Source organism: Rhagoletis pomonella, unplaced genomic scaffold, assembly GCF_013731165.1.
Source record: "Rhagoletis pomonella isolate Grant_MI unplaced genomic scaffold, Rhpom_1.0 Rhpom_scaffold_00002, whole genome shotgun sequence".
NCBI lineage: Eukaryota > Metazoa > Arthropoda > Insecta > Diptera > Tephritidae > Rhagoletis > Rhagoletis pomonella.
Window position 1 is genome coordinate 56692344 of NW_023458556.1, and position 12866 is coordinate 56705209.

General features: G+C 33.1%; 1 protein-coding gene across 5 annotated transcripts in view; it reads right to left on the bottom strand.

The window, feature by feature from the left end:
- The window catches only part of LOC118733847 (histone deacetylase 4), a 70821-nt gene that overhangs the window by 17552 nt on the left and 40403 nt on the right, over positions 1-12866 (bottom strand). For 4 of the 5 annotated variants that reach the window (XM_036463430.1, XM_036463432.1, XM_036463431.1 and 1 more), the window contains one exon: positions 1318-1425. In XM_036463430.1, coding sequence (XP_036319323.1) covers positions 1318-1425 — 108 coding nt within the window. The remainder of the gene's footprint in view (positions 1-1317; positions 1426-12866) is intronic. The other variant, XM_036463433.1, reaches the window with a different exon arrangement.

Sequence of the window (12866 nt, forward strand, 5' to 3'; positions counted from 1 at the left end):
TTATTAGATATTATACATATCGAATGAAATGGAAAATATTTGAAGCGTCTTCAGCATGTTATCGTATCGAAAATACTAACTATGATCAATTATCTGCGAATGTCTAGTCGAACATGAGCAATAAGATATTTGGGTACATTTATTTTTCAAACGATTACTATGACAAACAATAACGCAATTTTAGCGATTATCTACATTTTGTTGGCGCCAACCAAGCCTTCCTTAAGGTGCTTCGATTAATGGATTGTTAGGAATAGAGCAGAGTGAAGATTGTGTGCGAGATTGCACATGTACATACACTGCTGGAACGAAGTATTGGCACAGCAAATTTTTCAGAACATATGCAAAAATATTTATTCTACTATTTTTTCGCCAATTTTGTATGAAAATATGGTTCTTTCTACAACAGAAAACATAAAAAATTGATTCCTAAAATAAATTTTCAACTTTTTAATCACATTTTTCAGAATTTTTTGAGTATGCAGTTTTTCAGCCCATTCTAGTCAAAAAATGCAAGTTCGGAGTAAGTCAAAAATCGCATTGATTTTTGAGATTTTTTTTTGTTCAAGGTGTTTTGCATATTTCCAATATAAAGTATTTTCGAAAAAAAATTTTTGTATGGAGACTGCTTGAAAAAATTGCCAAAAAGCAACGGTAGTTCCTAGCTATTTAAAAGTTGTACTATATTATAATAAAATTGATCTAATGATAACAAATCTACATACTCAAATAAATTCTAAAAAATCTGATTAAAAAGTTGAAAATTTGCATACAAATTTGCTGAATTTTCGCGAGTTTTTCATAAAATTTATAAATTATATTTTTAGATTTTTTGTTGTAGAATGAACCATATTTTTATACAAAATTGGCGGAAAAATATTAGAATAGAAACTGTTGCATATATTGTGAAAAATTTTCTGTGCCAATACTTTGTTCCGGCAGTGTATGGACATATGTACAGCAAGAACTTATAATTTCACATTAATATTTGCTAATGTATAAGTACTTATGTATATGCTAAAAGAAATTATTTTGAGTTAAGTAAACAAAAATGCATGCCCTTCTTTTATGTTGTGGGAAAAAATATAATAACGATGTCTATGAATTATGTGTGATAAGGCTTAGCAAATATAGCCAAAAAGTAATGGCATTTAAAGGAAAATGCATAACAAGTTTTTGGTATTTTAGTTACGATGCTCTTCCAGCAAAGAAGGTATAAATATAAATACATACATACTTATGAATGTTTGAGGAAGCATTTTATTCATTGTTTTATGAGCGGAGAGAAAACTTTTGTAACATTTGTTTGGAACTCACCTGGTATTTTTGTTCCAGTTGCATTTTGTGTCGCAATTCCAGCTCTTTTGTCTGTTCATGAAATGTATGGAGAAGCATTTGCTTTTGTAATTCCTGCTTCTTTTTTAGCTAACATGCAAATAAATTGGGTTAAAAAAATAAAGAATCTTAGTATTTTAACTGATTTTTTTTTCTTATTCATACAAATATTAAAAAAAAACAGCTTAATATATGTACTTATGAATATAGAAATTGTCGTTTAAAGTAAAAAAACGCATAATAAGGTAACGTAAAAAAAATGTATTTGGGGTTGCCAAATTTTCAGGGATTGTAGTCGAAAGCTCAAGCCTTAATTTAAGCCTAAATGGAAGGTTCTATAACATTTTTTTTCCTTTTTAGAGCTTCTCAAACATTGCAAAAAACGCGATTTTTGGACAATTTGACCTAATTTCTCTCAAAATCTGGAGTTGATGCAAACTTTTTACTTGCGGATTTTTAATCAGCACCAAAAAGTCGATCAAAAAAAGCTTTAACATTTTCCGCACCAAATTTTTTCCATTTTTGTTGGCATGTGTAATAGGATATTTAAACAGTGTCCAAGACCACCCATACACCGCTCTAAAATGGAGGGAACTTTTTTTTATTTGTAAAACGTAAAAATATGACCTACTCAATCAGGGATGGTTTACTTTTGGTGATATTACTGACTTCCGGTTTCGAGCGGAAGTGGGTTAAACTGAGCGGAAGCCCTTTTTTTTTTTAACTACGCATACCTACATGCATGTTTTTACTACTGATTCGCATTCTGAGTTTAAAAATACGTAACTTTTGTTTGATTTTTTTTTTCTCGGAATGACTTTCGAACTTCAAATCGTTCTGGACTTCTAAAAATGACGAAATGTTTTCATTGGAAAACAAAAAAAAAAGACCAATCATCAAGTTTTTCAATTAAAAGCATTTCCCTCCATTTTAGAGAGGGTGGGCGGGTGGTCAGGACCCCCTGTATAGTACAGAACTATATGAATAAAAAATGTGTAATGAAATTGAACTAAAAGTGACACTACGGTATTAAAAAAAAGAACAAAAAATATCAAAATATGGCTCCTCTTAGTGGAATAATTAAGCAATTTATGTACCCTTGTGGTCAGCTGATTAAGTCAAGTGACATTTTGACTAGTTTTGGCTATTTTCCTTTTGCTTATTTAATGTTTAAATTTTGGTTATAAAAGTGTAGCACTTTACTTAACCAGCGCCACAAAAAAACCACATATCAAACTTCGTGCAAAAATTATGAAAATTCAACATACTATCAATTGCACCCAAAAATTTTAAGCTTTTTGTTCAGAATTTTTAGAAAAAAAATGTTGGGTATGTAGTTTTTTGATTTTTAATAGGGCTGTGCGATTATTCGATTACTCGATCAAGTTGGTTAATCAATTATTCGGTTAATCAATTACTCGAGTAATCAAGATTTTGATTACTCAAAACGATGATTAATCGAGTTACTTGAAATATGATTACTCAAAAAAAATAATTTTGCTCGTTAAAAGAGTTTGCTTTGGAAAATGCTTATTTTCTTTTTTACATTCTGTTCATGAAAAAAAATTTTTCGTTTTAATTTTTGAAAACAGAAACGTTGTTTTCAAAGTATCAAGGAACTTTAATTACTTTATACATATGTAAAGAGTTGAAATGTTGATTACTCATTTTACTCGAAATGTTGATTAATCATTATCAAATTACTCAAATATTTTTTTTTTTTTGGTTAATCAAAAATCTTGATTTCTCGAGTAACTGAACTTTTGAGTAATCATAATTTCCAATTAATCGAATAATTGAGTCATTTACTTTATGATTAATTAAAATTTTGAGTATTCAATTAATCGCACAGCCCTAATTTTTAATAATTTGTTTTTTTTTTGCTGTATTTTCTCCACAATTTCGTTTGTATGGGAGAAAATGCCTAGCACCATCAGCAAAAAAAAATTATTAAAAATAAACGCGATTTTCTAGCGTCTTGAAATTTGCACTTTACGCTGCTTAAATTTAATGAGCTACAAAGCTGCGTACTAAAAAGTTTAAAATTTTTGGGTGCAATTGTTAAAATTTGTTGAATTTTCATAATTTTTGTACGAAGCTTGAAATGTGGATTTACATATGTGGCACTGGTTAGGTAAAGTGCTAAACTTATAGACTTAATTTAGAAAATATAAATATCATTAGATCGGTTTTTTAATTCTAGTGAAACAAGATCGAGTTTTAAGTGGCTAAAAAATCGCGTTGATTTTTAAAGTTTTTTTTTTTATTGCCGACGACTTTTTGCACTTTTTACCATATAAAAGGGAATTTTTCGTAGAATAAAATGCGTATGACCGTTTGCAAGCAAAATTAAAAAAATTAACGCTATATTTTACAAATTGCACTTGTTATATATATGCATAAAACCGCAAAAATTCATTAAAAATCAACGCGATTCTTTAGCCGCTTAAAACTTGATCTTGTTTCACTAAAATTAAAAAACCGATCTGTCTGCATAGGTGCTCAAAATTTTTCTTAAAATTCAGATTAAAAAGGCCAAAGTTTTGACGAAAATTGGTGGAATTTTTCAGTATAAAGTGTTAGCCATATTTTTATAAAAAAAAATAACATAAAAATTTTGAAAAACATTGCAAATATTAAACAAAAAACACCCTGCACTCACTTTTGATTGCCAAAGTATGTGTGGTTATTTAATAATTTTATATTTAACTGTCTGCGTAAAAGATTTTGTGATTTTGTTTTTTTATCAATGTCTAAAAATAAATTGGCAACACACTCATCAAACATAAAACGCTTCCATGACCTTAAAACTACACATAGTTATATATATGTACATATGTATGTATGTATGTACATAAGCTAAAATTTTCACGGGTAGCGCGTGGCAAAGATGAAAAACCACATAGTTTTGTGCCGCACAGTATTTTGTTTTCGTTAACACGGAAGCAAGAACAAGGCTAAAATTAAAATTCTATGAGTTTAATGGAGCGTGGTACTGAGACATTGTAAAGTTCAAGAACACATTACCCACATATGACCCAATACTTTTCGTGTAAAATTCTGTAAAAATGTCAAACAGCAAACTTACTCACTGCAGTGAGAGTAAAAAGTAACAATCAAAAATTTCGGGAACAAAAAAAGCATTTTTTCTGTAAAAACGTGAAACAGCTTATCGCTTGAGTATTTTCATGATTTTACCAGAAGAAAAATTCTGGTAAAATCTTGCAACTTCATTCTCTACACAACTCTCCAAAAAATCGCTCTCATTTACATATGCATGTATAAAATGATCAAAGGCACATATTAACTTCTTTATAGGCGGACATTTGCTCTAAAATTATCTACCTATACATATATTGCTTGAAAGTTTAAGGTTTTTTGTAAATTCTTTTGATTAGTCTATTATTTTACAAAAACATCAAGCTATCAACAAAGAAAATTGAAATCGATTGATAAATAAAGTTGTAAATGGTCAAATGAAAATGATTAATAATTTCCACAGAAATATAGTACATATGATAACATTAACGCATACTACATAGTTTGTACATGGCGTATGAGTAACAATCGTTCCTAGTCATAGACAATGTGTTTCGGCGTTTTTTTGGGTTGTTTTAGCTAATTCAGTGTAATTAAAAGAAAAAAAGTATGTTACTAACGCAAAAAAAAATGGCTTACATACAATAAAATTACATATGTAACGTTTAGTCCAGATAAAACAAGTAAGAAAGTCTAAGTTCGGGCGGAGCCGAACATTAAATACCCGGCGCAAGTATTAAATATATGTTTTTTCACCTTTCCGAAACCTTCCGCTAGATGGTAAGCCGGGGTGTTTCAATTTCGAAATATTGAAGTTTCAAGCATTTCTGAAATTTACCGTTATATGAGAAGCGGCCGTTATTTTAGTCCGATTTCAATAATTTTCAACGTTTTGCTTATATGTGGCAAGCACAATAACCACACCGAGTTTGGTACAATGGTTACCGATATACATGGTTACCGATATACATATATGTGATCATAAGTGGGCGGTGCCACGCCCATTTTCCAAAATTTTACCATAAACGTATTTCTTGGTAAAGAATTGTTGCAAGCATCAATTTTGAATAAATTAGCTTCAATATTTACTGATTTATCGAAGATTTTGTATTTCTCTAAATTACCGTTATATGGGATGTGGGCGTGGTTATTGTCCGACTTTTAAAAGTTTCGGCGAGTTTTTATGTTGTACCAAGGCCAACAACTGTGCGAAGTTTGGAAGAAATTGGTGCAGCGGTTACCAAGATATACACATGTAACCATAAGTGGGCGTGGCTACGCCCATTTTCCAAAAATTTATAATATTCTTGTTTTTCGTCTAAAACTTATTGTAAATATCAATTTTGAGTGAATTATCTTCAGTAGTTACTAAAATATCGCAGTTTTCGTATTTCTGGAAATTACCGTTATATGGGAAGTGGGCGTGGTTAAAGTCCGATTTCGCCCATTTTCAATACCAACCTACCTTGGATTAAGGGAAACCTAGATACCAAATTTCGTTGAGATATCTCAATTTTTGCTCGAGTTATCGTGTACACGGACGGACGGACAGACGGACGGACAGACAGACATGGCTTAATCGATTTCTTTTTTCATCCTGATCATTTATGTATACATTTGTCTATATCTATCTCGATTCGTTTTGGCTGTTACAAACAACCGTTATGTGAACAAAATTAATATACCCTTGTGCACAAGTGCGCTCGGGTATAAAAATGGGATTCTACACTGCATGCCGACTAAAAAATCCGAGTATATTCCCTAGGGTATTTCGTGAAAAATGCGTACAAGAAAACTTTGATGGCTAGCGTATGAATATATTTCATTATGCGTAAGTACTTAAAATGAAAACATGACACCACTCGAAAGATTGTTGCAATTCGTTTTTGAGTAGCAAGCGCTGTCGGAAAAAAATGGTTCCTATCATTTTGATGTGGCGTGTGTCAATACATACAGATTTATGTAAATATTTTTAAAGTAAAAATAGCACGTTGTCAACGCAGCTATACATATGTACATATCAGGGTTGTTGCGAATAATAGCATTCGCATTCGCAACCGCAAATCTTCCGCATTAATTTTAACATTCGCATTCGCTTTCGCATTCGCAATAATTAATGCGGATCTTTTGCGAATGCGAATATTGAAGGAACCGAAAATTACAGTTATTTTTTTACGAGTTAAATTTGGCCAAATATTTTTTATTCCGAAATAATAGTCCTTTCCGGATAATAAACAAACTGCTTATCCAAATTAAACAAGTTTGGTATCAAATGAAAGAGACTCAAATATATTTAAACTGAAAAGTCTAACCGAGCAAAGCCACCTATTGAAAAATATTAAAAAAAAAAAATTTTAATTAATTGCCATGGAAAAAACTTTGGGTCAGGTATATGAATTTCTTTAGTATTAAATGATATAAAAAAATATAAATAGAGGTGGTAAACCTTCGTTCGTTATTTCTGTTTAAAAGCTATTTCAGTCCTCTTTTATATGATACCAAAAATTTTGAGAAGCTGTTTCTTTATTATTCGGATAAGACGTTTATTTGGGAATAAAAAATATTAGGCCAAGTTTAACTCGTAAAACTGTTATTTTCGGTCTAAAACCTATATGTGGCCAGTCACAGAAGAAAGGATTAAAAATGAATTACAAAAACTAAAATCGAAAGACGCTGTTGATGTTTGTTACAGGTTCTCGAAATTCAGAAACACACAAACGGATGAGAAAGAATAATTCTTTGAAAAACAACAACGGTGTTTAAACAACGATTTTTCCATGATGCTAGATTGTGAAGATGAAAGTCAGGAGGATACATCCGACACTTGCAGCCCCGATGCAATTCTCAAAAAAGAATTTTTGCACCGCAATAAAAAAATTAATATAACTGAAAGTCCTCTCGACTGGTGTAGCGTCAATCGAAAAGAATTTACAATTCTGTCAAGTTTCAAGTTTGTCGCCCCGAGCGAGTAGTTACTTAGTGGCGCAGGTTTGATTTACGACCTTTTAAATTCCTTTTTTTAAATACGATGTTCCAATTTTTAAATTCAAATACTAAAACAAACATTAATAAAAATTACTTTTCATTTTTTATTTAACAGAATCACCTAAACTATTTCTTAAAAATACTTGGCATCCACATTCGCAACATCCCTAGTACATATGCACCTGCATAAATATATTCAGTTTAAAAATCTGTTGCACCCACTGTGCATCCCGATTGGCCACACTTTGTTATTACTTAGGGGTTTTCGCACATTTTTGGGTGGGTGCAAATAAATTCATGCATCTGAATATGTATACAGTCAAGAAAAAGATTGTAGAAGAACATACACAGACTTTAAGCGTTATCACATTCGGAAAATTATATTATTTTTCATTAGTTGCTTTCGCAGCGATGATTTCTTTTAAGCAATGCTTTTGTCGACATTATTGTACATACAAAATTGTATATTATACATACATATTTTATTACTATGTACACGTGTATGTAATTTATATTTGATAAGCGTGACTATAAACCTTTATCACTCAGCTATCAATCACAAAAGCGAGGTCTTCTAAAAAAATCAATACATACACATTCATACATACATACACACATACATACAGTGGCGAAAATATAGATAGGGAAGATACATTTTAGTATTCTCTGGCTATTTACCTTTCGTTGATTTAATGTTTATTTATTATTCTTGTTATAAAAGCGTAGCTCTTAATCTAACAAAAACCAAGTAAGTCAAAATTTCAAACTTTGTACAAAAATTAGAAAAAATCGTCAATGTTACATAAAAAATTTTGAGCTTTTTAATTCGATATTTCAGAAACTTTCCGAGTAGAGAGACTCCGTCGCCGAGTACAGTCATTCACCCCGGTGGACGAACGTCTCACCACAATCCGCATTTAAGCAAGATTCTTCAACAGTTTGCTGATTTGCGCCCACTCCACGACGGCAGAGAAGGACAAAGTGTCCAAGAGCGCTTGGAGCGCACATACGTGCGTTGCCCCCGCCATGATATCAAAATCGTGTTTGCGACTTCAATGCCAGGGTGGGTTTGAAACCACCGTTGGAAAAATCAGCCTCCACGACGAAACGTCCGATAACGGACTGAGGCTGATCGACTTCGCCGGGCCCGAAATATGGTAGTATGCAGTACTAGGTTCAAGCATAAAAGCATCCATCAGGCTATGTACCTGTCTCCAGATTGACAAACGAGATAGACGGAAGGCACGCTTCTAGCGTTTTCGACGCATGTTCACTCTGAGGGCCAAACATCGACTCGGACCACTATCTTGTTGCAGTCAAGATTCGCACCCGCCTCGGTGCAGCAAAGAATTTTCGCCCAAAAATGCAAGGAAAGCTCAAGGTCGAAAAGCTGTCACAACAAATGGCCATAGCATTCGCTACTCGACTCTCACACTTGCTCTCTGAGAACACTCTTTAACAAACCGACATATGCCAGCAGTGGAAACACATTTCCGGCTCATTAAGTACCACCGCCGAAGGAGTTGTCAAATTTTAGGGAGCTCGAAAGAACAACTGCTACGATGAGGAATGTCAAGAAGCTGCAGAGAAAAAGGATGCCGCCTACAGGGCCACGCTGCGATCGTGCGAAACGCGTGCTATACGGTACTGAAGAGGGAAGCGAGGCGTATTTGCCGCAATAGGAAAAGAGAGGCCGAAATACGTGAGTACGTAAATAGCAAAAAGATATTAGAATAAAAAACTTTCGTCCGGCACTGTATGTAAATAGCCAGTTTTCTAAAAGCATTCTAATGGTGCATTTACATGGTATGAATCTGTTCATAAGCCGTATGAATTTTCCTATAAAAGAAGCACCAACTCTATGAAGAAATGAATGAAAGCGATATATATTTAACAATTTTGACTTGTATACTAGACAATATTTTTTTTTGTAAACAACAAATAAAAGCATTTTATTTTGTGTTAGCTTCGAAACTAGAAGCTTATTTTTTTGTTAAATGTGCTTTAAAAAGGACCTACTGCCAATAAAGCCTTGTGGATTGCTATTTTTCCATATTTGTAATGCTTCCATTTAAACATCCTTGTGGAAAAACAGTTTTTTGTTCAGAATTGCTTGTTTACGAAACGTTTGGCATAAGTTGAAATCATAGGGATGCCGTTTTCTTCCGTTTCTCAGTGGATTTTATACTTGAATGGGCACCAAAATATGTATGCAATACTTCTACATATCTTCGTTTAAAGCACAAAACCGCGCATAAAGGAAATGCAAAACCTCGTATGGGAGGTTGCCTAAATTTTAAAAACGGTTCTATCTTTTAAACTTAATAATCTTCTCTCCTTATGTCTAAGTCGATATTTTATTATATCGATATTTTATTATAAATGGCTAAGGGCTTGATGTCAGGAGCTTCCGATGACCAAATATCTTTTTTGGCACAAATTTCAGTTCCGAGGTTTTGCAGAACCACGATACGCGCTTTTGTACTTTAAACGACGAATATGTATATCGCTTGAACAATATGTTAGTGTTTGGCCTAGCTTCTCCTCCGATATGCGGTGTGCGTGATTTTGTCAAACAAAGTAAAGGACAGTTTTACGCCGACTCCGAACGGCAATTGTATTTTAATGAGAAGTTGTTTCCATGACAGAATACACTCGGAGGTTTACTATTACCAACAGGGGGCAACCACTATTAGAAAAACTGGGCTTGAACTCAGGCTCTGCGTAATGCTCTACAGCAGCCGGCACTACTTTTACATATATTGCTGGTATATTCAAAATACTATCCCGAACTTCGGAGTGTATATATGTAATATAAAAAAGAATGAGAGGTACTATTAGAAAATGTACCCAAAATTCTGGAGCAAATGAAAAAATGCTCATTGAAAATAGTTCACATGTATAAATTAAAAGATATAACTTAATAGGCTAACAGCGCTAAACAAAAGGAAAAGTTAGAAAAAATAACAATGCGGTTTGAAGGAAACATGAAGCCATAAAATGCTTGTTTGTTTCGTTAATACTCTGAACTTTGTAAGATATGGCACTGTATTATTTGCAGTAGTTTGCAAATATTCACTAATGGTTCTAAAATCGCAAACATTTTCGTGGGATGTTTTTGTTTGATTTCGAATTGAAAATACATTACGATCATATTGTACCGAAATAAGTGCGGTATCCCTGCATTTTTGTAAAAGCCAGAAAGAAGCATAAACTGTATGAAAAAATGAAAGGGAGAAGTATACATGCCTTCTATAATTTTGACTTATATGTATATTTGGCAAGTCTTTGTGTAAACAACAAAAAATACAATTTTCATTTCTTTTCCAGCTTGGAAAATATAGGCTTATTTTTACTTAAACGTGATATAAAGCTCATTAAAATGTTCTGTAATGTCTTGTTGTAAGTTTGTTATCATAGTTCTTCGTATTTTTATTGTCCACTAAACGTGAGTGGCTTCAATTTAAAAAGTTCTAGTACAAAGAATTTTTTTGTTTTGAATTTGTTTGTTTATTGTTTTTAATTTTTAAAATTCATACTTTTGACATGTATGTGAATGGCGGAGTTGCCGCTTTCCTCCTTTTCGGTGGGTTTTTATATTAAAAAGGCATCAAAATGGGAAAAACCCCCCTTGGTATCTCTGCATCTGTTAAACTTTTTATGGGAAGATGTATGAAAATTCAACTTGCTATAATTTCATATGCTTAACAGTATCACAACAGTATGTTTACAGTATCTCCCCATAACTTTTCATATGAAAAAATTTATTATATGCATCCCACTCCATATCATTGAATTCCTCATTAGAACATGTAGTCCCTCTATTTTAGCGTATCAACAGTTCATATGGCTTCATACCATGATTAAATAATGAAAGGTTTTGTAAGAAAAACTTTCTCTCGCTCTAATTTTATCAATGACACTCCCACCCTACTCCAAAAGCCAAAAACAGTGATATTTCTTTTCCAAATTTCTTTCAAGGTTCTAAGAACATTTTTAAATTTTGAGTAGTGAAATTTTTACTTTTTAAATTTGAAGAAATGTTTGTTCTTCATTCGCTCGCGACAACAAGATAAAATGGGTGGATTACAGAAATTCAATGCAGGCTAAAGGGGCGAAATTCCCTTAAATGCCGAAATGTCTTTGTCGATATTCGGGGAGACCTATTGATTCTGCCAAGGCGCTGTAAAGTAAAGCGCGCAATGGTTCTGGTAATTGAGCCAACGAAGATATTTAGGTATTGACCTACACAACACAATCCTGCAGTGGAATTCTGACAATCGCTATGCTAAATTTCCATCGCTAAAATTCTCTAAATTAACAGCCGCGGGGCCTAAAAGTACGCAATATGGAAAAGTAACAGCAGCAAAGTGTAATAAGGCAAACCTGGCATTATGAGGGGCATGTTGCATGTTGTTAAACACGCCTGCTATTCTTTTGGAGACCTCTAGCGATCAAAATCAGCTATAGCGAATGCTGGAATCCGGCTGCTAGTGTCTCCGAATAAGACTTTGGCGCAATATAATATTAGCAAACCGCGTCCATGAGCCCAATCGTAAAACACGACAGCTCGGTTTTACCATTGGCGCGATATAATTGCACACTTACGGCACTTCTCATTCGACGATGTAGATCACGTTTCCTGTCTCTGTCGTTCAGTAGCTGCGTGTCCTTTTTATTCTTCCTGTTTTTTAATATTCTGACGGCGCCATAATCTCCCCAGATCACTAAAAGTGCAATATCAGAGAATTCGAATTACCCCATTCGAAGCAATCGAGCCATAATCGCGAAAGAATCGTAAGCTCCAAATGTTTTTATTTGGCGTTTTTTAATCAAAACTCCATAATTTTTCCACAAACAAATAGCTTCCTTATATCTATCTAATGTAAATGGTACCGCAAAGAATTTATAAGGCAGACAAACAATAAAAAAATAGCTCTAAGGGGACCATCCATTCTTGAGTTATGCGACGTACGCAACTTTAGTATATTCATAGCAAAATTTGATGTAAATAAGCTGGTGGATTGAATTCTTCCCCTTTTTCTCTTGCTTCCAAAAACCATCCCTGTGGGTGGGAGTGTCAAATTTTAGAAAATAGCTACTTACAAAACCTTTAATAATTGAATCATGCTTCATACCATGTAAATGCGCCATAAATGAATTTTTTTTTTATTAGAAAATATTTAATATGGACTGATAGAAAAAATCATTTTTTATTTAAATTGCTAGTCAAGGCGAATTCGTACTACAAGGTGGTAGCGGTAGCCCAAAACCAAAGGCACACACTAACAAATTATACGCCCATTGACAATTAGAACAAATCAAAAGTACAACAAACACATCAATTTGACAAACAGTACAAATTCGCCCTGAAATCAGCAGTTCTGGTAGCACTACATTTTATGAATTCGCCTTGTTTCTGGTGAAAGCGGCAGATACAATTTTTTTTTTAAATATCTTCGTTATTATCATCGGCCATACCTCTTTGCCTATAGATTACACTGGTC